Source organism: Lagenorhynchus albirostris, chromosome 1 (genome assembly GCF_949774975.1).
Source record: "Lagenorhynchus albirostris chromosome 1, mLagAlb1.1, whole genome shotgun sequence".
In the NCBI taxonomy this organism is placed as follows: domain Eukaryota; kingdom Metazoa; phylum Chordata; class Mammalia; order Artiodactyla; family Delphinidae; genus Lagenorhynchus; species Lagenorhynchus albirostris.
Window position 1 is genome coordinate 125,324,465 of NC_083095.1, and position 26,495 is coordinate 125,350,959.

The 26,495-nt window shown below is 39.4% G+C and overlaps 2 protein-coding genes across 5 annotated transcripts in view; one reads left to right on the plus strand and one right to left on the minus strand.

Moving 5' to 3' along the window:
- The window catches only part of AAGAB (alpha and gamma adaptin binding protein), a 96,843-nt gene extending 80,068 nt beyond the window's left edge, over positions 1-16,775 (minus strand). For 2 of the 4 annotated variants that reach the window (XR_009541185.1, XR_009541184.1), the window contains exon 1: positions 16,581-16,770. Coding sequence is in view for 1 of the 4 variants with exons in the window: in XM_060152887.1 (XP_060008870.1) it covers positions 16,581-16,653 (73 nt within the window). In the remaining 3 variants the exon portion in view is untranslated. Of the gene's footprint in view, positions 1-16,580 lie in introns of all 4 variants that reach the window. The other 2 variants (XR_009541187.1, XM_060152887.1) reach the window with 2 other exon arrangements.
- The window catches only part of IQCH (IQ motif containing H), a 207,446-nt gene continuing 197,599 nt past the window's right edge, over positions 16,649-26,495 (plus strand). Inside the window, exons 1-3 of the mRNA XM_060152775.1 lie at positions 16,649-16,972; positions 23,636-23,758; positions 25,211-25,302. Of these exons, the coding sequence (XP_060008758.1) occupies positions 16,922-16,972; positions 23,636-23,758; positions 25,211-25,302 (266 nt within the window). The 5' untranslated portion in view covers positions 16,649-16,921. The remainder of the gene's footprint in view (positions 16,973-23,635; positions 23,759-25,210; positions 25,303-26,495) is intronic.

The following is a 26,495-nucleotide window of genomic DNA, read 5'->3' on the forward strand; positions in this document are numbered from 1 at the left end:
CATTTTTTACAGAACTCGAACAAAAAGTCTTAAAATTTGTATGGAGACACAAAAGACCCCAAATAGCCAAAGCAGTCTTGAGGGAAAAAAATGAAGCTGGAGGAATCAGACTCCCTGACTTCAGACTATACTACAAAACTACAGCAATCAAGACAGTATGGTACTGGCACAAAAACAGAAACACAGATCAATGGAACAAGATAGAAAGCTCAGAGATAAACCCATGCACCTATAGTCAACTAATCTATGACAAAGGAGGCAAGGATATACAGTGGAGAAAAGAGAGTCTCTTCAATAAGTGGTGCTGGGAAAACTGGACAGCTACATGTAAAAAAATTAAACTACAACACTCCCTAACACCATACACAAAAATAAACTCAAAATGGATTAGAGATGTAAATGTAAGAACAGGCACTATAAAACTCTTAGAGGAAAACATAGGAAGAACACTCTTTGACATAAATCACAGCGAGATCATTTTTGATCCACCTCCTAGAGTAATTGAAATAACAACAAAAGTAAACAAATGGGATCTAATGAAACTTCAAAGCTTTTGCACAGCAAAGAAAACCATAAAGAAGACGAAAAGCCAACCCTCAGAATGGGAGAAAAGATTTGCAAATGAATCAACGGACAAAGGATTAATCTCCAAAATATATAAACAGCTCATGCAGCTCAATATTAAAAAAACAACCCAATCCAAAAATGGGCAGAAGACCTAAATATACACTTCTCCAAAGAAGACATACAGATGGCCAAGAAGCACATGAACAGCTGGTCAACATCACTAATTATTAGAGAAATGCAAATCAAAACTACAGTGAGGTATCACCTCACACCAGTTAGAATGGGCATCATCAGAAAATCTACAAACAATAAATGCTGGAGAGGGTGTGGAGAAAAGGGAACCCTCTTGCACTGCTGGTGGGAATGTAAATTGGTACAGCCACTATGGAGAACAGTATGGAGGTTCCTTAAAAAACTAAAAATAGAACTACCATATGATCCAGCAATCCCACTACTGGGCATATACCCAGAGAAAACCATAATTCAAAAAGACACATGCACCCCAATGTTCACTGCAGCACTATTTACAATAGCCAGGTCATGGAAGCAACCTAAATGCCCATCGACAGACGAATGAATAAAGAAGATGTGGTACATATATACAATGGAATATTACTCAGCCATAAAAAGGAATTAAATTGGGTCATTTGTTGAGATATGGATGGATCTAGAGACTGTCATACAGAGTGAAGTAAGTCAGAAAAAGAAAAACAAATATCATATATTAACGCATGTATGTGGAACCTAGAAAAATGGTACAGATGAACTGGTTTGCAGGGCAGAAGTTGACACACAAATGTACAGAACAAACATGGACACCAAGGGGGGAAAGCCGCCACATGGTGGGGGTGGGGGTGTGATGAATTGGGCAATTGGGATTGACATGTATACACTGATGTGTATAAAATTGATGACTAATAAGAACCTGCTGTATAAAAAAATAAATAAAATTTTAAAATTAAAAAAAACAAAATCAAACTACAATGAGGTATCACCTCATACCAGTTAGAATGGCCATCATCAAAAATCTACAAACAATAAATGCTGGAGTGGGTGTGGAGAAAAGGGAACCCTCTTGCACTGTTGCTGGGAATGTTAATTGATACAGTCACTATGGAGAACAGCATGGAAGTTCCTTAAAAAACTAAAAATAGAACCTGCATACAACCCAGCAATCCCACTACTGGGAAGATACCCTGAGAAAACCATAATTCAAAAAGAGGCATGTACCACAATGTTCACTGCAGCTCTATTTACAATAGCCAGGACGTGGAAGCAACGTGTACACTGACAGATGAATGGATAAAGAAGATGTGGGACATATATACAATGGAATATTACTCAGCCATAAAAAGAAATGAAATTGAGTTATTTGTAGTGAGGTGGATGGACCTAGAGTTTGTCATGCAGAGCGAAGTCAGAAAGAGAAAAACTAATACTGTATGCTAGTACATATATATGGAATCTAAAAAAAAAAAAAAAACGATTCTGAAGAACCTAGGGACGGGACAGGAATAATGATAATGATGCAGATGTAGAGAATGGACTTGAGGACACAAGGAGGGGGAAGGGTAAGCTGGGACGAAGTGAGAGAGTGGCATGTACTTATATATACACTACCAAATGTAAAATAGATAGCTAGTGGGAAGCAGCCACATAGCACAGGGACATCAGCTGGGTGCTTTGTGACCACCTAGAGGGGTGGGATAGGGAGGGTGGGAGGGAGACGCAAAAGGGAGGAGATATGGGGATATATGTATATATATAGCTGATTCACTTTGTTATAAAGTAGAACCTAACACACCATTGTAAAGTAATTATACTCCAATAAAGATGTTAAAAAAAAAAAAACTGGTCTGCCGAAAGTAAAACCTCTTTTTTAACCAAAAAATTAAATTTCAAATAAATTTAAGACTTTACCTTTGACATAAGGCCCCTTTTGAAACTAACTTTCTAAAATTTTTCACCAAAACCAGAATTGTTACTCTTAAATTAACAGGTCTGTGCCAATATTTGAAAATCTGAGTTTACCTTGTCTCTTTAAGAAATCAGTAGTTCTTTCTGCTTAATTTCTACCTTAAGTTATAGTTTTTTATTAATTATTAATCAATCCGATAGCAGCCAGCTGCAGTGCCCCTCATAATGGAGCTCAGGTAAGAAATAACCAGGAAGAACACATAAGTTATTAAAATCAAAGATTCTGCTTTCATGTAAATGTCTCATAGAAAAAAAAAAAAAAAACTCAGATCAAAGTCTATGTTGCATCCAAAGCTAACGTTTCAAACTTCAAGCAAGTGGCATAGCAATATGCCGATATGGAAGAAGGAAAACTGAACCAAGGAGAGTAACAAAAAATGTATAAACTGATTTCTTTTTTAAGGGTAGGAGGAGCCACCACATGGAATCAGTCTTCATTGACAGGTAAAATTTTAAAATAATGAATTGACTTTTTTTTTAAGTGGGGAGCACAAAGAGTACAACAATGAACTCACTGTTTTTAAGGGGCAAGTAGAAGGAGCACCGGACTAGTACTCCCACCAGCACCACAGCCAGTTCTTGATATTTCCTAGGCTGGTTGTATTGTTAGAAACTGGAATAAAATGTGGGTTACGCTTTTTTCAAGTCAGTGTCTTCAACTAACATGAAAAAATTAAATCAATGAAGATGTCATATATTTACTTACAAACTGCAATTCAGACTATTTGGATCCATTAAGGATGGTTCATTTTATTAATCAATGTCTAGAATACCAGAGGATAAACCAATGTGTTACTCAGAGCTCTTAAAATTTCAATTACATACTGTGGTTGATTTTCAAGTGAGAAGATATTTACTTAACACATACAAAGAAGCTATTTCTTTCTCTTTTCTCTAAATCTAAATGAGAATAGAACCAATAAATTGGGAAAATGAATTTTACCTTTCAAAGTTTTAGCAGCTCAGTGGTCTTTTGTTTTGTTTTGTTTTCATTCTTTGTGCTGCCTAAAAGAATTTGATAGGTCAATTTACTTATCAGATTTTTTTTTAACATTTTATGTCTAATCAGATACTTTCAGTGAGGCTGCATGTGGGCTTTATTATTACATCTGTGCCATATTAGAACTAGAGAGAAAAAAGTGAAGATTGGCTCTTTCTAGTTCTTATCATCAACATCATAATGTAGAGTTTAATTTAAAAAATGTAAATGTCTACACTAAATACAACTTTTCTCCCTCATCCTTTATATTTGGTTTCAAACGTTTAACAAGTTTACTCTTCTCCAAATTAAAACAAAAATCACTCAAATGCTGGTGCACATGGCTAAGAGTTTCCAGAGATCAGTCAGTATAATTCACTCATTTCACAGATAAGAAAACTGAGGGCCAGAAAAAAGAAGCCACTTGCCTAATAGGAGCAGAGCCTAAAACGGAATTCAGGTCACCAGCATTCTTTCCTACTCTACTGTGGTGCATTACAGGTTACAATACTTAGCGTTTGAGCTAGGTCACACTCAAGTGTCTAACGGTCACAGCCAAAACTAACCTATGGACCTAAGCATCCTCTTCCCTTACTTGAAAACCAAAAGTAATAGCTGGAATGAGGGTACCAAAAGATGTGACCCCACAGAACAACTAACCCATCAGAAAACTGTTGATGGGTTTCAGGTATTTTTATGTCAAAAGTGAGTCATAGTGATCTTGTGGGAGTTTTTTGCCAGACAGACTTCCTAGAAAAACCTGCCACGGCCTCTCTTCTCTGCCCTGCACTAAACTGAATTTCGATGTAGTCAAAATGATGCACAAATACAATCAAGAGCAGCTTCTCCCTCCTCCTGCCATTCACTCTGCTGGTAGCCACCTGGTGGAGCTGTAATACATCATTTTTTAAGAGACAAATACTAGATGATTCATTGCCAACTATGTTATTATGAATGGTTTCACAGCTTAAAATAGTTAATTCATAGTGTTTTCAGATGAGAAGTTAAACGTCAACTCAGTTCCAGTGGCAAGTGTAAACCTTTCCCCCAGCTTTAAGTACAAGTATAAATCTCCTTTCCTGTTTGAGAAACTGTTACATAGCCATCAATTCTCCAGCAACTCCTACTTACTTCTCACATCCTTGGTGATCTTATTTCCCCTATAGTCCCTCCTACTCAGCAAGTTACTGAAGAGATTCCAAAGTTGAAGAAAGCTGTAAGCCAAGGAAGCATTTCAGGTCAGTGACCCAGCAACTCCCTCTTCTTCTTGCCCTTCTTTCTACTACTCCGTCTCTCCTGATGTTTCTTCCCTCAGAAAAAGGTTAATTTGGAAAGCAATCATTAAAGAAAGAGGCAAGAAGCTTTCTGAGGTTCCAAGGCAAATTCACAAAACAGCACAAATACCCAATTTCATACATGCATATATATAAATACAATCCTTACCTTACCCCCTCACCTATCTACCCCAGCCAAAAAAGACCAAATCAGTGCATTCTAAACTCAAGGAACTGATACTGTTTTAGATTATTCATATCTCCTTCAGTAGGAGAATTAAAGACACTTTTTTTTTTTAAACACTTCTGAGCACTAATAGCTGTGAAGTTGTGGCTTGGCACACCAGTTAGATTTTCTTTTCTTTTTTTTTTAAACATTCTTTTTTATATATATATTTATTTTATTTATTTATTTTTTGGCTGTGTTGGGTCTTTGTTGAGGTACACAGGCTTCTCATTGCGGTGGCTTCTCTTGCTGCGGAGCATGCGCTCTAGGCGCGCAGGCTTCAGTAGTTGTGGCACGCAGGCTCTAGAGTGCAAGCTCAGTAGTTGTGGTGCACGGGCTTCTCACTGCAGTGGTTTCTCTTGTTGCGGAGCACAGGCTCTAGGCGCACGGGCTTCAGTAGTTGTGGCACGCAGGCTCAGTAGTTGTGGCTCACGGGCTCTAGAGCATGGGCTCAGTAGTTGTGGTGCACGGGCTTAGTTACTCCGCAGCATGTGGGATCTTCCCGGACCAGGGCTCGAACCCATGTCCCCTGCATTGGCAGGTAGATTCTTAACCACTGCACCACCAGTGGAAGCCCTAAAGACACTTTTAATACTGGTAGAATTAATGTGCACTTAATTAATCATGACACTGATTAAGTGATTTGTGACGAGTTGTCCAGTGGTTAAATCATATTTTCTATGCCCTGAGGGAAGTGACAGCTGCCACCTCAAATCAAGACGATCCTTCTAGAAAGCAGCACTCTTCTAAGAATACAGTTGGTTTTATTCTTTCTCATAGACCTGAAACTGCCTTTGCAGCCAGGCATCATAACCTCCCACCCCCGATACAAGTGTCTTTCATGGTACCCACTCCTCTGGGGGACCCACAGTTCCTTCCCCTTCCCTTTGTGATGGCAGCACTACTAACCAGAAAAGGCCGGAAAAGAGAGACAGCACAGACCTGGGGTCACAGGGACCTGCATTTGAATGCTGGCCCTCAGTGAGAATGACAAATTAATCTCTCTGTGAGTCATCTCCTCGGCTGCAACAGGGGACAAAAACACTCCTCAAATGGCTCCTTGAAGATTAAATAAAACAATGCCCAAGAAGCGCAGGTGGGCGCCGGCCACAGAGCAGGCCCTCAGTAAAGTTCACGTCCTCCTCCCCAGCTTAGTTTCCTGCACGTGTGTCAGCACTCCTGACTCTAAGAGGACAGGTCACACATGTGTTGAGGAGTTAGTAAGAAACATTACAAATAGGAAATAACTAAGCTGCTCTGGCCCCTCCCTTCCCAAAGTATGCCTTCTCCAAATTTTTCTTTGCCATTGTTAAGGCTCAGACTGAGACAGAAGAGAAAGCAATTAGGAAAAGTATAGGAGGCAGTAGAGTCTGACGTCAGTTGAAGGAGAAAGTAGCTATTATGAAAGAAAAGAATTGAGCAAAATGTGATTTGGAAAAAAATATGACAGCCAGAGTTTTCATTAAACAGCAAGGAGGAAAGACAAAGAGGGACCTTTAAAAATCATAATGGTTCCAGGACTTCCCTGGTGGCACAGTGGTTAAGAATCCACCTGCCAATGCAGGGGACATGGGTTCGAGCCCTGGTCCAGAAGATCCCACACGCGTAGAGCAGCTAAGCCCATGTGCCACAACTACTGAGCCTGCGCTCTACAGCCCTCGAGGCACAACTACTAAAGCCCACGCACCTAGAGCCCGTGCTCCACAACAAGAGAAGCCATTGCGATGAGAAGCCCGTATACCCCAACAAAGAGTAGTCCCTGCTCACCACAAATAGAGGAAGCCCGCACACAGCAACCAAGACCCAAGGCAGCCAAAAATAAATAAATAAATAAATTTATAAGAGGAAAAAAAACATAATGGTTCCATATTGTTGCAACCAGTGACCATTTCATAGCCACAATTTCATGAGAACACCATACAAGGTGGGTGCTACTCTATCCAAAACTCTATAACAGTTATTAACTACCAGATTATTCCCCAAGTACTAGGAGGAGATCATACTGCTGCAGTGTAAAGGGCCTTTGGAGCCTGTATGCCATTTAAAGGTTAAAACTGCAAGGTTAGGGCTGGGACTTTACAGAGACAAATGTCAGGAAATTCTTATCTGTGATTCTCTGAGTAATCATCCTGCAGCCTCCTGGTGCATGTATATACAATATCTGTCTCCGTGCATATGACAGATCCATCAGTGGAGCAGTATGAAGTAGCTGAGAAGAGGAACTGGATTGAGTTAGAGCAACATACCCCTGGCTTTAACAGGAGTACAGCAATTCTGGTTTGCTTACAACACTTAATTACCTTTTCCTCACACACTCCTCTCTGGTCACTCTGTAAATTCACATTGCCACATGCTTTGGGGCTTTTTGTATCACAGTGGAAAAGTTTTAAAAGTTTAAGCAGAGGAAATCCAACTCAGCCCTCCTCCTTTTCGTCAAGTTTGCTTTCTCCCAATAGCTGTCTGAACTTGGTCACCACATCATGTTAAAATAACTGAGGGTGGGGGTGTGGTGGGGGAGGGTACACGGTCTCTGCTTTGCCCTTAGAAGACCAACGTGAGAGACCAACATGCACAAAAGACAAAGGAAGAAGCTGGCAGCCAGGGGAGACAGAATGTGGAGAAGTGCTCTACGAGGGCCAAGAAGAACCATCAGCCTCTAAACTTCATGGGCTGCATGCAAAGACCACTTTATCAGTCCCAGTGGCACAGCTGATGGACAATTCCCACTCATATTTGGGGGAAAGGGGGGGACTTCTTTGGATTCCATTACTATCACTTATTTATTGGAATCATACGTCCAGATATCACCTAAAGCAGTGGTTCTTTATGGGGAGGTGATTTTGTCTCCCAGGGCACATGTCAACATCTAGAGACATTTTTGGTTGTCAAAAGCGAGGAGATGCTACTGGCACCTAGTGGGCAGAGGCCAAGAATACAATGCACAGGACAGCCCCACACAACAGAGAATTACTCAGCCCAAAATGTCAACAGAAACCCTGATCTAAAGCAAACGAACTTGTGGAACTGACCTGACTGTATTCATGAAACAAAATAAAAGTTGTGGAATGCAAATTTGGTTTTATTCTTTCTCATAGAACTGAAACTAGCCTTTTACAGCCAGGCACCATAACCTCCCACCACAGACATAAATGCCTTTCATTTGCACCTGATAAAAATCCATCTCAAATGTATTCTTTAATTATTTTAACCATAAAAATTATCTGGCAATTAATCTTAGATGCTTTGAAAATAATTTATAAATGGTGATTTTCTGAAGAACACGTAAGTCTAAACAGGGCAATTATGAGATGAAAGTAATTTTCATATTCAACTGGTAATGTTTTATAAACAAATCAGCATTAAGTAATAAAACTTTCACAAAAAATGTCAATGTCTGCTCAGGTTGACAACAGAATCTGCAGCAGATGCTAACTTATTCTGAAAGAAGGTAACCATGTCTACAATGAATTTTCCAAAACAGAGTAAATTTAATGAAGAACATTTATTTTGTAGCTCCTGTACGTAAATACTGAAAATAAGCTTGGAAAACATTACAAAGCTAACAGACCCAACATCCCAGTATCCAAAAGGTCCTTCCAGATGGGTTAAAATCATGCTTGGAGAACACACAGTCAAAGGATAATGGAAAAAGAAAACACTGATAAACTGGACTCCATCAAAATTTAAAACTTTTGCATTTCAAAAGATACCATCAAGAAAACCAAAAGATAAGCCACAGAATGGGAGAAAATATTTGTAAATTATGTACATGATAAGAAACTTGTGTCCAGAATATATAAAGTACTCTTACAACTCATTAATAAGAAGACAAAAAAAAATTTTTTTAATGGGAAAAAGCAAGACATGGAAACAACCCAAGTGCCCATCAACAGATGACTGGCTTAACAAGATGTAATATATACACACAGTGGAATATTACTCAGCCGTAGAAAGGAATGAAATAGTGACATTTGCAGCAACATGGATGGACCTAGAGAATATTATACTTAGTGAAGTAAGTCAGACAAAGACAAATTTTACATGATACCACTTATACGGGGAATCTAAAAAATAATACGAATGAATCTATATACAAAACAGAAACAGACTCACAGACATAGAAAACAAACTTATGGTTACCAAAGGGGAAAGGGACAAATTAGGAGCATAGGATTAACAGATACAAACTACTATACATAAAATAGATAAGCAACAAGATAGCACAGGGAATTACATTCAATATCTTATCATAACCTATAATGGAAAATAATCTGAAATATATATATACACACACATATATATATCTGAATCACTTTGTTGTACACCTGAAACTAACACAATATTGTAATTCAACTATACTTCAATTTCTTTTTAAATGAGCAAAAGATTTGAATAGACTTTTCACCAAAGATATATGAATGGACTATGTACACATGAAAAGATTCTCAACATCACTAGTTACTAAGAAAATGCAAATAAAAACCACGAGACACTACCTCACCCCAACTATATAAATGAAAATACAGACAATTAACAAGTGTTGTCAAAAATGTGGAGAAATCGAAACCCTCATACGTTGCTGATGGGAAAGGTAAAATGGTACAGCCACTCTGAAAAAGTCCAGCAGTTTCGTAAAATAGTATACAATAGTTTCTTAGCATGCCCATAATAGCATTATTCATAATAGCCAAAAAGTGGAAACAACCAAATGTCTATCATCAGATGAATGGATAAAAAAACGCGGTCTCTCCATACAATGGAATACCAAGTACATGCTTACAGCAGGGGTGAATCTCAAAAACATCAAGCTAAGTAAAAGAAGCCAGACACAACAGACCACATTTCATGTGATTTCTTTCATATAAAATGTCCAGAAAAGGCAACTCTATAGAGACAGAAAGTACATTAGTGGTTGCCCAGAGCTGGGGTGGGAATGAGGAATGACTGCTAATAGGTAGAAGGTCTCCTTCTAGAATGACAGAAATTTTCTACACTTAAAACAGGTTTTAAGATTTTATGGTATTTAAATTACACCCCAAAGCTGCTTTAAAAAAAATCACTTTATTGACAAGGTAGGCGATTGAGGCACAGGTTTTAGATACTGAGAACAATGATGGCACATGTAAAGACAGTAAGTATTTGTGCAATGAAAAGTTAACGTGCTTAAAATCAGATACCTAGGAAGAGGGTAGAACTCAGCACTCAATTCACAAATTTTTTTCCTCACAAAAGTCCTGAACAACCCCAGCAGAATTCAGACAGAATGGCAATTCTCTTATATCAGCATAACAGTGCTCTTTATTACCAAATGATCACACATTTTCCTGCTCTGAGCATACTGATTTTGATCCAGGTACGATACTACTTTACCCCACCTCTGTGTTGAACCAGCCTTCAGGTCTGTGTGGAAAATTAAACACTAAAAAGGTTATTTGTTACTGAATCTAAAACATCACAAAGGCTCTTTAAGAGTTTCACAACTGTCCTCTCTGTCCTAACGTACCTTAGTCTTGCTTCCTGGGTAAGTAATTCTCAGAGAGGTATTTGTGGTATCTGTGTGCACTGGCTCCAACACAAATACAACGTCGTGTCCAGATCCTCATTCTTGCCAGACATATTTAAAACAGTTTTCATACTTTAACCTTTCTTTAAAAATGGTTTTATATCAGATTTCATTATTTATTGAGTGTCATTACTTGCTGAGGAATTATACAGAGCAAAAGGCAGCAAGCTGTTTAAACCAAATGACCACTGCATATTTTCTGGATGTTTTTTATTTTTTGCTACATAAAAATAAGCAGTTAGGTGGCCCAGAAATAAAGGCCTGAGTCTAGATACACTCAGAATCCTCCAGGATGATACAATACTCTCAGTATCATAAACGGTTTTGTGCAATGTCGGCTGATGTGTAATACTTCCCCACTGCTCTCTACCCCATTACTGGAATGCCATTTACTGGGAAGACAAACACCTTATAATCATTTAACTCTTCAATAACAGCTAAAAGATTAGTCTAACACTTCACACAAATTCTCTACTCGACCGATAAAAGAAAAACAAAAACAAATTGGGCACCAATAGAGGCATTTCCATTTTTTATTAGCTTACAGTAGTTCATCTACTAAGGCTCCAACTACCATGAAAGAAAAGGTATAAACCCATTTTGAACCATAGAAGTTCTCACTGTAGTACTGAAATCTTCTACTGTAATTTCTCCTATCCCTAAATTCACCTTGAATACATACAGCTCTGGCCACCAGGAAGTTCATCATATTTCACATCATATTTCCCTGGTGGCGCAGTGGTTGAGAGTCCACCTGCTGATGCAGGGGACGCGGGTTCGTGCCCCGGTCCGGGAAGATCCCACGTGCCGTGGAGCGGCTGGGCACGTGAACCATGGCCACTGAGCCTGCGCGTCCGGAGGCTGTGCTCCGCAATGGGAGAGGCCACAACAGTGAGAGGCCCGCGTACCGCAAAAACACACACACACACAAAAAAAAGAACTAGAATTGAATCTCCAACTTTTATGAGCTGAACAACCTGAGAAAATCACAACCTCTTTGACCTTTAATTATACATACATACACAAACATACACACACACACAGACACACAGGAAGATAACATGGATGTGTTTTATAAGTCCCTTTGGGTCTGGAGAGAATGTGACTTGTATTTAATCTTAAGGTTGATGACTTAACATCCCTTTTTTTTTGTTGTTGTTGCGGTACGCGGACCTCTCACTGTTGTGGCCTCTCCCGTTGTGGAGCACAGGCTCCGGACGCGCAGGCTCAGCGGCCATGGCTCACGGGCCCAGCCGCTCCGCGGCATGTGGGATCTTCCCGGACCGGGGCACGAACCCGTGTCCCCTGCATCGGCAGGCAGACTCTCAACCACTGCGCCACCAGGGAAGCCCTAACATCCCTTTTTTAATAAAGATAACAATCTTGAGTCTTCTTTTAATGTTATTTGAAAATTTTAAAATATATGAAGTATCATAGTTAAAAACAAATCAAAGTTCCCCCCTCCCCATTACCACTTGAAATCACTGCTTTAGTCTGACCACTTAATAAATCATTCTGTGATGACAACTCTAGGCCCTCGTGGTAAATCTTGCTGGCCCAATCTTCCTTCCTTTGAAGAAAATAACGACTTGGAAATACACAATCCAATCAAAGGCAGAGTCCTCCTACCACAACAAAATAAGCAACTTTGCTTAAGCAAAAATTACTACTTATTCCCAGAGTAAAAGGCTCTACTCAGAATACCTCAAGCAGCTGCAGAAAAACGCAAATTAGAAGACCCAAGTTCTTATCCCTATTCTGTCGCTAGATAACATTGGCTAAGCTGTACAATAGCCCCTATTGTGAAATAAGAATGTTCTCTTTAGTAAATTACTTTAAGATCCCTTTCTAAATACAGGAGTCTGACAGACCTAGAAACAAACTCCCAGTCTTACAGAAGAATGAATGTTTCCCAAAGCAGCAATGTCATGCCTGATGGCTAGCTTTGCCTGCGTAACTCCCCAAAGCCTAGTTTACCCATCATATAATTGAGCTACCTGGTTCCACAGTTTTAGAAACCTGAGGAGCAGCGGACTGTTTCTATGGGTAAATGCATCTGAATTCCAAACACAAAATGTCAAACTCTCTACTACAAGTGGAGTGTCTACTGCAACTTTAAAATCAGGCTTGATTCTTCAGTTTCCAAAAGATAAACATGAAGCATTATATAATCTAACATAAAAATAACCGATACCGCAGAATTTTACATCTAGAAGGGATGTTAGAGATGATCTGGAACAACCTTTTAATTTTAATGTTAATTCTACATAGCAGGAGTGACTAATATATACAGTGTTTCTACTTTGGGTTCCCTCAATTGAGAAAATAAAAATCCAGACACTGTTAAAGACCATCAGGTATGCACATGCCCTTTTTAAAATACAGGTCCTTTGGGCAAGGATTTTTTTTTTCTTCACTTAGAATTAAGACTTCAAGCATTCTAAATGGAAATGCGAGCATATTTTAAAACCTCCTTTTGAGTTAATCTTCTCTCTCAGTTCTTCCACCAATGCCACCACCTTAAATACTTCTGATTGCTAAGGAATTCCAACACATTTCAATGAGACAGCCCATGCACACAAATTCCAAATGAGAACATATGCTCCAGCACTTGGTACTTGAGCACTCTAGGCAACTCACCTAGTGCTTCCAAGCCCCGGTTTCTTCATTTATAAAATGGAGAAACCCTGACTCCATGAATTCACAAGGATACAAGAACCAAACTAAATTATGTGAAAACATGTGTGGGAAGAATATTGATATACATATCAATGCTTATTATAAGATCTCCAAATTCCCACATTTCACTAGAAGAAAAAAATTTGCTCCAAATGTTCAGGTGTAGAACCTAAATGGCTTACAGTTGCTAAGTTAGCATTACATACATTAAAACCAAATGGGATTTTTCTATCTAAAGTTCCTTCTAGGAAAATAGAGTAAGATGTTAAAACTTAGGTATCAACATTTTGGTATTTCCACAGGTGGAGCACATACTTTCACCACATCCCTCCTGAAGGCAGGAATAGTCTCCTAGTAGTCCTTTCAGCTGCAGTAACTGGCACAGAGACTAGCTCTGTTCTTAATATCAGAATACACTTTTCCAGAATAAAAGTAAAATGTTCATATAAACATATGTGGGGTGGAAAGAGGTCTGGCCTGGGGGTACCGACACTTGCTCTCACACCACACACAGCCTTGCATAAGCATTCTGGGCCTTCATTTCCCTTTAAAAGTCTACACTGGTAATGCCCCTTTTATCTGATGTCAGACATCCACCCAGAATATTGCACATAAAGCCTTTGAGCGACAAAATGAAAAAAGCTTCTCACAAAGTCCACACTTTATCCATAGTAGAGGCCTACTGATTTTTATTTCATGTATACTTATAATAATAAACTTGGTTACTTGGTTATGAAATATTTCCCATTGTTGTTAAAAGCAGTACTTTTTTTATTTTTTTGGCTGCACCACGCAGCATATGGGATCTTAGTTCCCCGACCAGGGATCGAACCCGTGCCCCCTGCATTGGAAGCGTGGAGTCTTAACCACTGGACCACCAGGGAAGTCCCCAAAAGCAGTAAAATAGATCAGATGTCGAAGGAAAGAAACTGGAGAAACCCTAAATGTTCTTCTTCCTGATGCATGGGAAGGAACCAAACCTTCCCAAAAAGGTAAATTAGATTCAATCCAAAATCATATATTGCTTAATGTCACTGAACACTTAAAAGTCATTCATTATGGTAGTCTCCATCTTTTATGCCAAAATTAGACTCAATTTGTGATTAATTTAATTCAATCTTTAATTATGATAAAACAGAATCAATGCTCAGCAAATACTGTACTACATGCTCATACTATCCGTGGTTACCCAAATCATTAACCTGGGAAGAAATGGTAAAAGCCCTCTTTTATAGTTCACGTTTCCTTACTCAAGTAATCTCTTCACTAACTGCTTCTATTTTATTTTTCACTACCTAACATTAATGGAATCACAAAGGAAAGGTCATCTAATTTTAAGCAACACAAAAGTTATCCAAGAAGCATTTTACATATGGAAATAAAGTGGATTATTTTATTTTACAGAATTAATTTTATTCCCAATGATGCTAATATATTTTAAAGAAGTACAGTGTTACTATTCCCCAACTATAGGTAATCAGCTCCTTCAAGGAAGTGACCGTGTCTGCCAATTCTGATCCTTAAAGCACGTGATAACCAAAAGAAAACTTAACAAATATTTCTGAGATTGGCTTTGAAAGGACTTTTATGTATCAGTAATGGAAATCCAAATGCATATAATTCCTTTGGAAAGTTAAATACATCAGGATCTTAAGAATTCTGAGCAAATTCTGATATGTTCTCTAGATGTAATATATGATGGAAACTAATTTACAGTGTAATGGTAGATGAAAAATATCAGATAAAAATAATGAAATATATGTAAAATATAAAAATATATTTTATATAAATATGTATTTACACAAATCATACACCTTAAATGTGTTATAAATATATAATTTTATACATTTATATATTTAATATTTCAGATACAATATTTTGAATTTTTATATATAACATGTTAAAATATTACATGTTATATATAAAATATAAAAATTATATATGAAATGTAATTATCAATTTTTTAAAACCTGTACATTGGGAACAAAACTGTAAGGAGATGCACAGAAATGTTAAGACAGTATTTGTGTTTGGGTGATGAGACCTTGGCTGACATTTTCTTTTCTACATGTGCTAAATCTTACTTAATGGACTATGCACTACTTTTAGAATAAAACAATTTTCAAAAAGAAAAGAAAGGAAAAAACGGGAAGGAGCACTGATGAGAGATAAGGAAATGGCATAATTAGAGCAGTTAGTTACCACTTAGTGTTATAATTAAGGAACTTTTTATGTGATCACAAATGATAACTAAGTTACAAGAACACTTGTGCTGCAGTGACATCATTTGACAGGTACTACAGGAAGAAGTTACAGTTTATATGATGCTTTACACTTTACAAAATGCTTTCAAAATGTCACATCACCGGTCCTTCAAAGAATCCTGTGAGATAGATTCATATGCCCCATTTTCAGGATCAGGAAACTGAGGGCTAGAGAGAGAATGTGCTTTAATAATAATATCTACCATTTACCGAAAGAGTACTCTGGGTTAAGCACAAAATCCTGTGAAAATTATCACCATATTACAAAGAAAATTGAAGGGCATAGGTTACAGCTGAGAGTCACTGTTCTTACTCGAAGCCACACATTTAAAACAGGAGTCTTGAGTTATAATCAACTTTGCGGAGTTAGTTAGTGGAAGAGTTGAGCCTATGCCCCCAGCCCTATGGTTTCTCTACTACACTGGTCTCCCCTCCTCGCCTACGGTTCTTTCAAGAGTGACTTAGTTTGACAACCACTAGGAAGGTCCAAAGGCAAAAGGACTAGGCCCAGTAATAACCAAAAACTAATGTTGGCGGAGGGCCTAGCCTCAGGAGGAAGGCAAGGCACTGAATAACTGCAGAGTGCAGGGGGCAAGTCGAACAAGTCTTAAAATACACATCAAGGGGTAGCCAGAGGAACCACTCTCTACTTCAGGAGCAGGGATGGCAACATAAATCACGATTCCTGCACCTGACACTCGCGTTCCTCGGTACCATTCCCAGAGCGCCTTTCCGGTTCACCTCAAAGGTTGCCCACAACAACCCCTGGGCTGGGGTCCTACTTTACAGAAAAAGCTGGAAGAAACGACATGGTGGGCCGGGCAAACAGAGAAACAACGAATGCAGGAGCTAATGGTAGACACCTGGCGGACTGGGAACCTCGACCACGTCTGAAGGGCACCAGAGGAGTCTCGGGCCACCACCAAGGGGAGCAAGAGGCCAGGGCCCGCGGCGGCGACAGAGGCCCCGAGGGAGGCCGCGGTGCTGGGACTGTCGCCAGCCAAGGCTTGGCGCGGGGCTTGGAAATCGGCCCAGGTGCCTCACTACTCACGCTGGACTAGCCGGTCTGCGGAAAAGGTGGATGAGCAGCTGGTGACTAGCGCACACGGGACGCCCGCAGCCATCTCTGCGCCAGCGAACAGGTTCTGTCCAAGAGCCCCTTCCGCCTTGGGCGATACCACGGCCGCCGGCGCGCGGGGGAGACGCGCAAATGAAGGCGCATTCTCAGAAGGCACGGCCGGCCCTGCCTCCTCCTCCAGCCCCTCTTCCGCTCCCGGCGTGGACCAGGCCGGGCTGCGCGTGGCGTTGCCATGGGGACGAGCTCCCTCCGCAGCAGGTTCCGGCGCCTGGAGACCGGCCTCCTCCGGGAGGTAGCCCCGCCCGGCTGTAGGCATGGCCCAGGAGACGGAAGACTACGACCCCATCGGATCCATATTAATCCAGGTGGGAAATGGGCCTCACCGTCCCTTCCCAGCTAAGACCCTTCGAGCGAGGCCCAGCAGCGCCCATCCACTCACGCCCGCCCATCCACTCACGCCCGCCCATCCACTCACGCCCACCCTCTTGGAGCGCTGCTCCCACACTGCCTCCAACACACGAGGGGCAGCACCAATTAGAGAACTCCCAGATATGCCAACCCAGACCTCTCCCGCCAAGCTCACACACCTCCGGAGCCTGAGCCTGGAGGTTGCGCTCTCGAAGCACAACCATTTTGCCTCTGGTAAAACTCCAGGGCCATACACACCACCGGGATCTTTACTTTGGAAAAATGCATCTTACAGTGAGGCACCATTTTTAAGTGTTATGTTCTAAAAATTTTGATCCCATGATGTAGGGAAGTGGAGGAGATACGAATCAGACACATTGGAGAGGTGATAAATCTGGGGAGAAGTTGAAATATGTGAACTGCTTTTCTTAATCACCCCAGTTTTTTTGGATCTAGAAGTCCCTTGCAAATAAATGAGTTCTGGGGATGAAATGTACACCATGGGAATTATAGTTAATAATGCTCTACTGTGTATTTGAAAGTTGCTAAGAGTAAATCTTAAAAGTTCTCATCACAAGAAAAAAAATTGTAACTATTGACATGTGTGATGATGGATGTTAACTAGACTTACTGTGGTGATCATTTAGCAATATGTACAAATATCAAATCATTATGTTGTATATGTGAAACTAATGTTATATGTCAATTATATCTCAATAAAAAAATAAAATAGAAATACCTTGCTTGGGAACATACAGATAGGGAAACATATTAAAGATAAAAGATTGCTAATCAAGTTAAAGTTTTTGAATGTGGAAATGTGACAAACTAAAAAACACAGGGAAGTAACATTTTCTAATCTGAGGGGGGAAATATCAAGAAAGTATTAACTTCTCCCATATAACTCAGTTTATGACAGTTACACTCAGATTTTTCCAGAATGTTAAAAGTACTTTGTTTTTTCACATTTACATATGATAGTTTTAAAATATTTCCACATATATCGTCACTTTTAACTCTTATATTTACCTCTACTTGACTAAGGCTTGAAGTAATTTGCCTAAGGTCACTCTATCAGGACTCTACTCAGATCTAAAGGGTCTAGTTTTTCTTCCTGCCATGATTTGGTCTCTTACCTCCCATCTGGGAGACTTCTTTAAGTTCACCTTTTCCAAAATACAAACCCCTAAACTCACCAATTTCATAGACTTCCCCAACATAAATCATACCCAAATCTTCCAACCTCACCTTTTATTATCCTTGCTTTCACCACCACCCTAGAATGAGTTTAGCCAAACTGCCAAGTCTCAGGGAACAGTCTCCACAAGACTGTCCTCACTTAGACACAAGGCACAAGTTCATGGGTCCCTAGAACCATCCTCACTTCAGACCAGCTATTCCTAGACCAGCTAGGAAGCCCTAGCCACGGCACAGTGGCTAATTTGCTAGAGCAACTCACAAAACTCAGGAAAGCACTATGCTTACAATTACAGTGCTTTTATAGCAAAAGGATACAAATTAAAATCAGCTGTGGGAAGAGATGCTTAGGACACAGTCCAAGAGGGGTCCAAATGGAAAATGGTCCAGCCATTTTCTCCCCATGGAGTCATGGAGAGCATTACCTCCTTCCAGCCATGATATGTGATAATATATACAGATTATTGCCAACTAGAGAAGCTTTCCCAAGACTTTAGTGTCCAGAGTTTTTATTGGAGCTCAATCAAACTGCCCATTTGGCTGACTTTTAGTCTTCAGCTCTTCCCAGAGAGTAGACTAATGATTTCAGTTTAATTCCTCTAAAGATTGGAACTGATACAGTATAGCTCAAAGCCCCCATCATAAAGACATTCCTGTCAAGCAGGACACTTCAGGGGCCTAGAGATCATCACCTCCCAGTATCCAAGGGCAAAGGCCAGACCTCTCTTTGGGAAGAGCTAAGAGAGTCATATCCATGTTGATCAACCCCCCCACTTGCTTAAAAGGGTTACTTCGTATACACTAAGTGGAGGGCTATGCAGAGAAAGAGAGGCTACAGTTAAACTGATTACTGAGGCTGATCTCTAGATACAATGTAAACTTCTTCCTGGTACAATGTAGAACGTGTAGAATAAGGAAACGTGGAAGACCTTCCTTACTTTTTCACTGCATTCTGAGTATTTGTGAGCATATGGCAGCACTCTCAGACATGCCAACATGGGTTCCATTTCGACCTGGGCCTGTGATTTATTTCCTCCCAACAGGCTACCAAAGAGCAGTACATCCAGTGAAAAGGATACTTGGTGGGGCGTCAGAATACTGAGGTCTGACCCTGGCAATGACATTGCCAGGTGGGTAACTTTGGGCTAGTCCCTTCATCTCTCTGGGCCTCAGTTTTCTCTTCTGTAGGACACATAACTTAGATTAGAACTACCGCTGATTCTAAATTGACCCAATTTCCCCCAAACTACATAATTGGTCTTTACTGTAAAGTGGACTTCCTTACTGTTAGCAGAGGTACTTCATTCAAATCTCCACTTGCTTCACCCTAATTTAGTATATTAGGTCTATGTCTCAGCGAGATACATTAAGTACCTCTTTAAACCGATGATTCTCAAAGTGTAGTCCTAGGACCAGCCTCATTAGAAACAGCTGGGAACTTGTGAGAAATGCAAATTCTCAGACCCCACTCCAGACCTAATAAATCAGAATTTCTGAGGGTGGGGCCCAGCAATCTGTTTTTACAAGCCTTTCGAATAACTCTGATGCACCCTCAAGTATGAGAGCTACTACTTTAGATCGTACTGTAAAATATAAACTGTGGCATGATTTTGAAGAAAAATCACAAGAGCATAGTAGTTATCAGGTATCATGCATGGTTCTAAGTGCCATATATATTTAACTCATCTAACCCTTACAACAAGTCTATCCGATAAGTACTATTATTCTTTCATGTTATGGAAAGGAAACTGATCAAAGATGAGCATTGTGGGTACTCATATACATAGAAAATTCAAGCCATCTTCTTTCATTTTCTATGTAAGAAGTTCTGATTGTGAATATTCTGTCCCAATCAGATCATATATCAAAGTCCATGTTTTCATTTTTGGTTCAGGAACTATGAGTACCATGCCCACATAGAGCTCTACTGGGCAGCATTTTGTTAGCTACTTAATTTCTTTCACCTTCAAGTGTATAATTCAGACCTTTTACAATTTTTTCTGGCTCTTTCCTCAACTGATCAGAATACTGAGGTTTTACTATAGTAATAATAATCATTATAATTAAAATAGTAGCCAGTATTTATTGAGAGCCAGACCCTGTGCTGAGGGCTTAGATAATCTCCTAACAACTACTGTAGTAGGCAGGTTTTATTTTTAGCTGCAGTTTACAGAAGAAGAAACTAAGATACAAAAAGTAAAGTAACTCACCCAAAGTAAGAAATCTGGTGTGTGCTGGTCCTTCAACAGGTTATGGCACATTTGTGAAACAATCTTTAAGAAGTGTGGTGGTGATTCTGGGAGGTCTCCTAGATGGTTTCTTTTATTATTAAGTATTAGAAGCTTTGTGTTTATACTTTATTAATAATAATGTGGTGTCTTTATAGGTTTATAAACACTTGTTTGACCCAACTATTAAACATATGTTTGTGCAACCAGGATTACCAAGTCTTGCAATCAAATTAGCTTTTTAATTAGTTTTGGAAATCATATTTCAAAAACCCAACAGCTGTATGTTAACCCCAACCTTGGAAATATTTGAGCTGATTGACAGCTTGATATTATCACTGTCTCTCTTATCAAACCCTCTGTCTGGTTTGCCAGGAGCGTACAACATAAAAATGAATGGGGAAGCAATGAGAATGACTCAGCCAAACTCTTATCTTTAGCAGAGATGAATAAAATGGAGTCATGAGGCTGCTTTTGACAAAACGGAGTCTGGTTGCCTGGCTCTTTTAAATTCTAGAGCAACTTTTGTCTGCATTGAATCTTTCAAGGGCTTCTTATTAAGTAGCCCTGTCCCCAGACTGTCAAAATAATAATCTTCCTCCAAGTGGGAAAAGTATGGAAAGCAATGCATTTGATGATCACAGAGATGATGGGTGACACGTAAAATTTCAGTATGGTAGATTGGATCTATTTGAAGAATGGAGATTTAGAACTTAATCTCTTTTTCTACCCAGGTCTGGTGAAACATTTCCTACAGTACTTGTCTCTATTGCAATTATACAAACAGATGTGCGGTTACTAAGAGGGGAGAAGAAATATCTGGCAAGGAAAGTAAAAAGCTCTTGAGAAAGAAAGAACAATTCAAACCAGTGAACATTTACTAAGTGCCAGTTATATGCAAGGCGTTTCACTAGGTTTTACCATTCAAGAGAAGAGAATTAACATTGGTTCAGTGCCCTCCTATGTGGCTGGCCTTATACAAAGCACTTTATGTACTTTAACTCATTTTATTCTTGCCACTATTCTGAAAAGTAGCTATCTATCCCCATTTTACAGGTAAGAACACTAAGGCTCTAAAAAGCTAAGTAAATTTGCCCATCTCAGTTTAGTAAAGGAGGAAATAGAATTCTAGTTCATATCTGTCTGGTTCCAAAGCCTATATTCATTCATTTTCACACCCATTGTCTCATTTTCATTCTACAAGTAGAGTAATTCTTTTTTTTTTTTCCTTGGTAAGAACACTAGAGAAAATGTGGATGGTGTGCATGGACATTGTGTGAACAGTAATAGAACAAGGAATTATGTTCATTTGCCTTTTACCAAGTTATTACTATGTACCAGACCTATTACATATTATCTCACAACTCTATGAAGACATATAATTGTCCATACAAAGCAATGAAGAAATCAGACCTTCGGTTCCCTGATAAATAATCCAGTGTGGTTTTCACTCCCTCCAGCAGTTGACAGGCATAATTACAGAATGATACATGAAGCTACAAGTATTACAAATACTAGAGCTACAAGAAGGAAATTCAGTGCATTCAAAAGTCGAACAACAATAACAACAAAAAATGTGGGCCTGGAAGTGGGCTTGCCCTTGAACTGCTTTTTTGTACTTCCAAATGTCTTTAGACAATAGATAATACATCAGCTTGCAGCACTAATTAGGACAAAACAGTCGAAAGAGGTACATCTTCATCCTTAGTGTGTACCAGCAAACAGTAGGTGTGTTCAGATTTCAATCTGTGAGCCCTGAAGGCTCTACATGATAATTTGTGCAGAGTACAAATGACCAGATGTGTCTGCCAGACTTTGATGCCCATCAGTGAAAAGATGCAAATCTTCTGATCTCTTGAATACTTGACTCCTTGGGAATACTTGAGAGTGATCGATAACATAGGCTGGATCAACGTGTAGGTCCAGTAATACTAACAGAGAAAAGGTTAACTGTTTCAAAACGCCTTTAGCAACCCAATCTGCAGATGATTATTGGTGTGACTATCGCTGAAACAGGTGTTGGGTTCATAAATTTGCATAACAAAATGTTTCTCTTGTGGCAGCAGCCCATACAATAATTGGTGCCATCTGTATTTATCTGTGGAAGTTTGGTTTCTAATATGAATGCAGAGAATCTTGTGCTAATTTCATAATGCCTATTTTATTCTGAGGGTGCTTGACTTTGGAGAGATGTTCATCATTTCTAAGGAAAATACAAATTGAAGGAAAATGTTAAAGTAATGACATTATGTTGCTTTTTCTTCAAGGATTGTTTTCATTTCTGACTACATAAAACAAAATTAAGGCCACATCTACAGAACTGCTTCTTCAGAGCAGTAAGTGGGGAAGATCCAGCTAGAATGGAAAACCAGCAGGCCCTGTCCACATATTTATAATTCTCTTTTGAAAGGCACTGCTTTCACTAGAACCTCTCTTTGCCGGAAGTGTTCTGTCTTCTTACCTCTCAACCAATTAGTAGAAATCAGAGTTTGGCACAAACTTCTTATTGTATCTGACACAACTGCTTTACCAACTGAGAAAGCAGAAGCCATTTGAGTTGGAGTTTTATCTTGGATCTGTTTCTAATGGGGGAAGGACAAATAGAAAATTGTATGAAAGCTTAGTTTTCCAAAATCTGAAAGACAGTGACTGGAGTCGTCTAACGAAGCACGTCTCAGAACCATAAGGACAGTCCTTTTCAATGATCACCATCTTTAAAATCAACTTTATTGTCTCTAGCAATTCAAGCAAATTGCAAACCTTTAAGATAAATAACTGCTTTAGGTGGACTATGTATGTATTCTTTTCTTTTTAAATTTATTTATTTATTTTATTTTTGGCTGTGTTGGGTCTTCATTGCTGTGCACGGGCTTTCTCTAGTTGTGGCGAGTAAGGGCCACTCCTAGTTGCAGTGCACGGGCTACTCATTGCTGTGCCTTCTCTTGTTGCGGAGCGCGGGCTCTAGGCGCGCGGGGTTTAGTAGTTGTGACACGCGGGCTCAGTAGTTGTGGCTCGTGGGCTCTAGAGCACAGGCTCAGTAGTTGTGGTGCACGGGCTTAGTTGCTACGCAGCATGTGGGATCTTCCCGGACCAGGGCTCGAACCCGTGTGCCCTGCATTGGCAGGCAGGTTCTTAACCACTGCGCCACCAGGGAAGCCCTGTATTCTTTTATATTTTATATTCTTCTACCTCCAGGTCCAAGAAGAACTTTATCAATTAAAGGAGAAATTAACAAAATTCCCACATGAGGAAAAAGGCGAAACTCTTGACATTCAGAATCTTGAAACAGCAATCAAAAGGACTGAAATGGGGTTAAAAGTAAGTAGTGTTTTAGATATTAAATAAAATTCCAGAAGGAGACAAGGATTCCTCAAGAAGAAAAGAACTGTGCTTCTCACAGGCCCCATGTAATTCTGTAACAGAGGTGGGCCTCAGTTGGTCATCACCTTTCCCATGCTGTTCCTTTTTTATTTATTTTTTATTTTTTATTTATTAATTAATTTATTTTTTGCGGTACGCGGGCCTCTCACTGCTGTGGCCTCTCCGGTTGCGGAGCACAGGCTCCGGATGCACAGGCTCAGCGGCCATGGCTTACGGGCCCAGCTGCTCCGCGGCATGTAGGATCTTCCCGGACCGGGGCACGAACCTGTGCCCCTGCATCGGCAGGCGGACTCTCAACCACTGCGCCACCAGGGAAGCCCCTGCTCTTCCTTTTTTAAAAGGATGATTATTAACTGATTGATTGATTTACGTGCCACAAGAATGTCAGGCATTGATAATATAAGATTATGCAGTGATAACCCCTAAAATGTGGTTTGATAAAAATCATTTAGAGTTTTAAAAATAACTCCTCAGTCCAACAATATGCCTGACAAAAAAAAAGGATTCATACCAATACATTGCAGAGAGTTTCTATCAAATTCACCAGGATTCTAAAAAATAGTTTACTTTTCCCTAATAGCTTAAGTATTTTGAGATTAGTTATTTTTGTAATATTGTAACCTAGTATGTAACAATGGAAATAGAAAAGAAATACACCAATTTTGGAACAGAGAAATAAAGTAGATAGGGACTTCATCATTATTAGACGAATATAAGAGCATGGGAGAATCCAATCTTCAGACCAGGATAACATTCATATATAAAACAAGGATCTATTAGCACATGGGTCCAAATAAAGGCCATCTCCATCTTCCAGACCTCTGATGATCAGTGTCTCTGCTCTTGCTTCTGACTTTCACTCTACCATGTTATTAGCATCCCAGCTCAGCTCCTGAGGCTGAGAGATGTGGTATATTTTGTTGCCTCATCAGACTAGCATGCCATTGTCCTATATTACGTGATGGTGAGAGGGCTGGACCCAGCTGGAGTCTTTGGGTTGGCCATTTAAAATAATCTGTTACCTAGAGGCCAAACTCTTTCCTCTGATGCTTGCCTGAAGTCCCCATAAGGGAAAGACATCACTCAATGTCAGGGTTGCCTAGCAAGTTTCCCCAGCTAGGTAGCAAACTGACTATTGTGTAGGTTCATTTGTGAAGAATGCTACAGGTCACTTAAGCTTTGAGTCTCAATTGTTTATGCTGCTTTTTGGGATAAAGTAATTTGGCCTTGAGTTGCCTAATGATACCTTAGCCTTGAAATAAACACCTAGCATGTTGTGCCTTTTGGCTTAATTACACCATTCCAAGAGTTAACCTAATGAAATGGAGTAAATTAGCTGAGGATCTCAAGTCCACTCTAATGGCCTAAACTTTAACTTTTCCGTAACAGATTCACATCGAGAAGTATTTAAATGTTGTACACCAACGTGTTTTAACAACTCCTATTGATGATATCTTATATTCTTCTCGCGCTTCCAAATGGTAAGTAAAATAGCCATTTTAGGGTCCAAAATAAGTACGATTAAAAAAAAAACTTTTCTCACACAGGTGAGATGACTGTAAAGACAAAACTCCTTGGCTTTGTTCGTATCCATTCTACTAATTTCAGTAGAAGTTTTGCATAAGAAGTTAATGACAAAATAGAACTACCATATGACCCAGCAATCCCACTACTGGGCATATACCCAGAGAAAACCATAATTCAAAAAGACACATGCACCCCAATGTTCATAGCAGCACTATTTACAATAGCCAGGACATGGAAGCAACCTAAACGTCCATCGACAGACGAATGGATAAAGAAGATGTGGTACACATATACAATGGAATATTACTCAGTCATAAAAAGGAATGAAACTGGGTCATTTGTAGAGACGTGGATGGACCTAGAGAGTGTCATACAGAGTGAAGTAAGTCAGAAACAGGAAAACAAATATCGTATAATAATGCGTATATGTGGAATCTAGAAAAACGGTATAGAAGATCTCAGTTGCAAAGCAGAAATAGAGACACAGACGTAGAAAACATATATATGGATACCAAGGGGGAAAGGGGTGGGGTGGGAGGAATTGGGAGACTGGGATTGACACATATACATTACTGATACTATGTATAAAATGGACAATGGATGGGAACATGTTGTATACCACAGGGAACTCACCTAGTGCACTGTGGTAACCTAAATGGGAAGGAAGTCCAAAAGGGAGGGGATATCTGTATGTGTATGGCTGATTCATTTTGTTGTGCAGTGGAGGCTGAGGCTAACACAACATTGTAAAGCAACCATACTCCAATAAAACTTAATTTTAAAAAAAGAAGTTAATGGCAGAATTTGGACTTCAATAAAATTTATTCTCCGTTACTTGTACTGCATTCTAGTGCTTGACACCATGACAATTGTTTCAGGGTCCTAGTTTTGGTGTTATATATATATATTTATTTTTAGTAAAGCATATCCAAAATTCAACTCCTAAAGGAAATACTTTAAAACAAATCCATTTTTATGCTATTCAGGTTATGTGGGACTTTCTTTACAGTTTTTAGCCTGTCATAACGTGCTTTACTGTAAAGATGATTTTGGTATCCAGGGTAAACAAAACAAAAATAATAAAACTTGCTTGAAATATTCATTATATAATACATCCTAAGAGATGATTTATTAAAATTAGAATTGA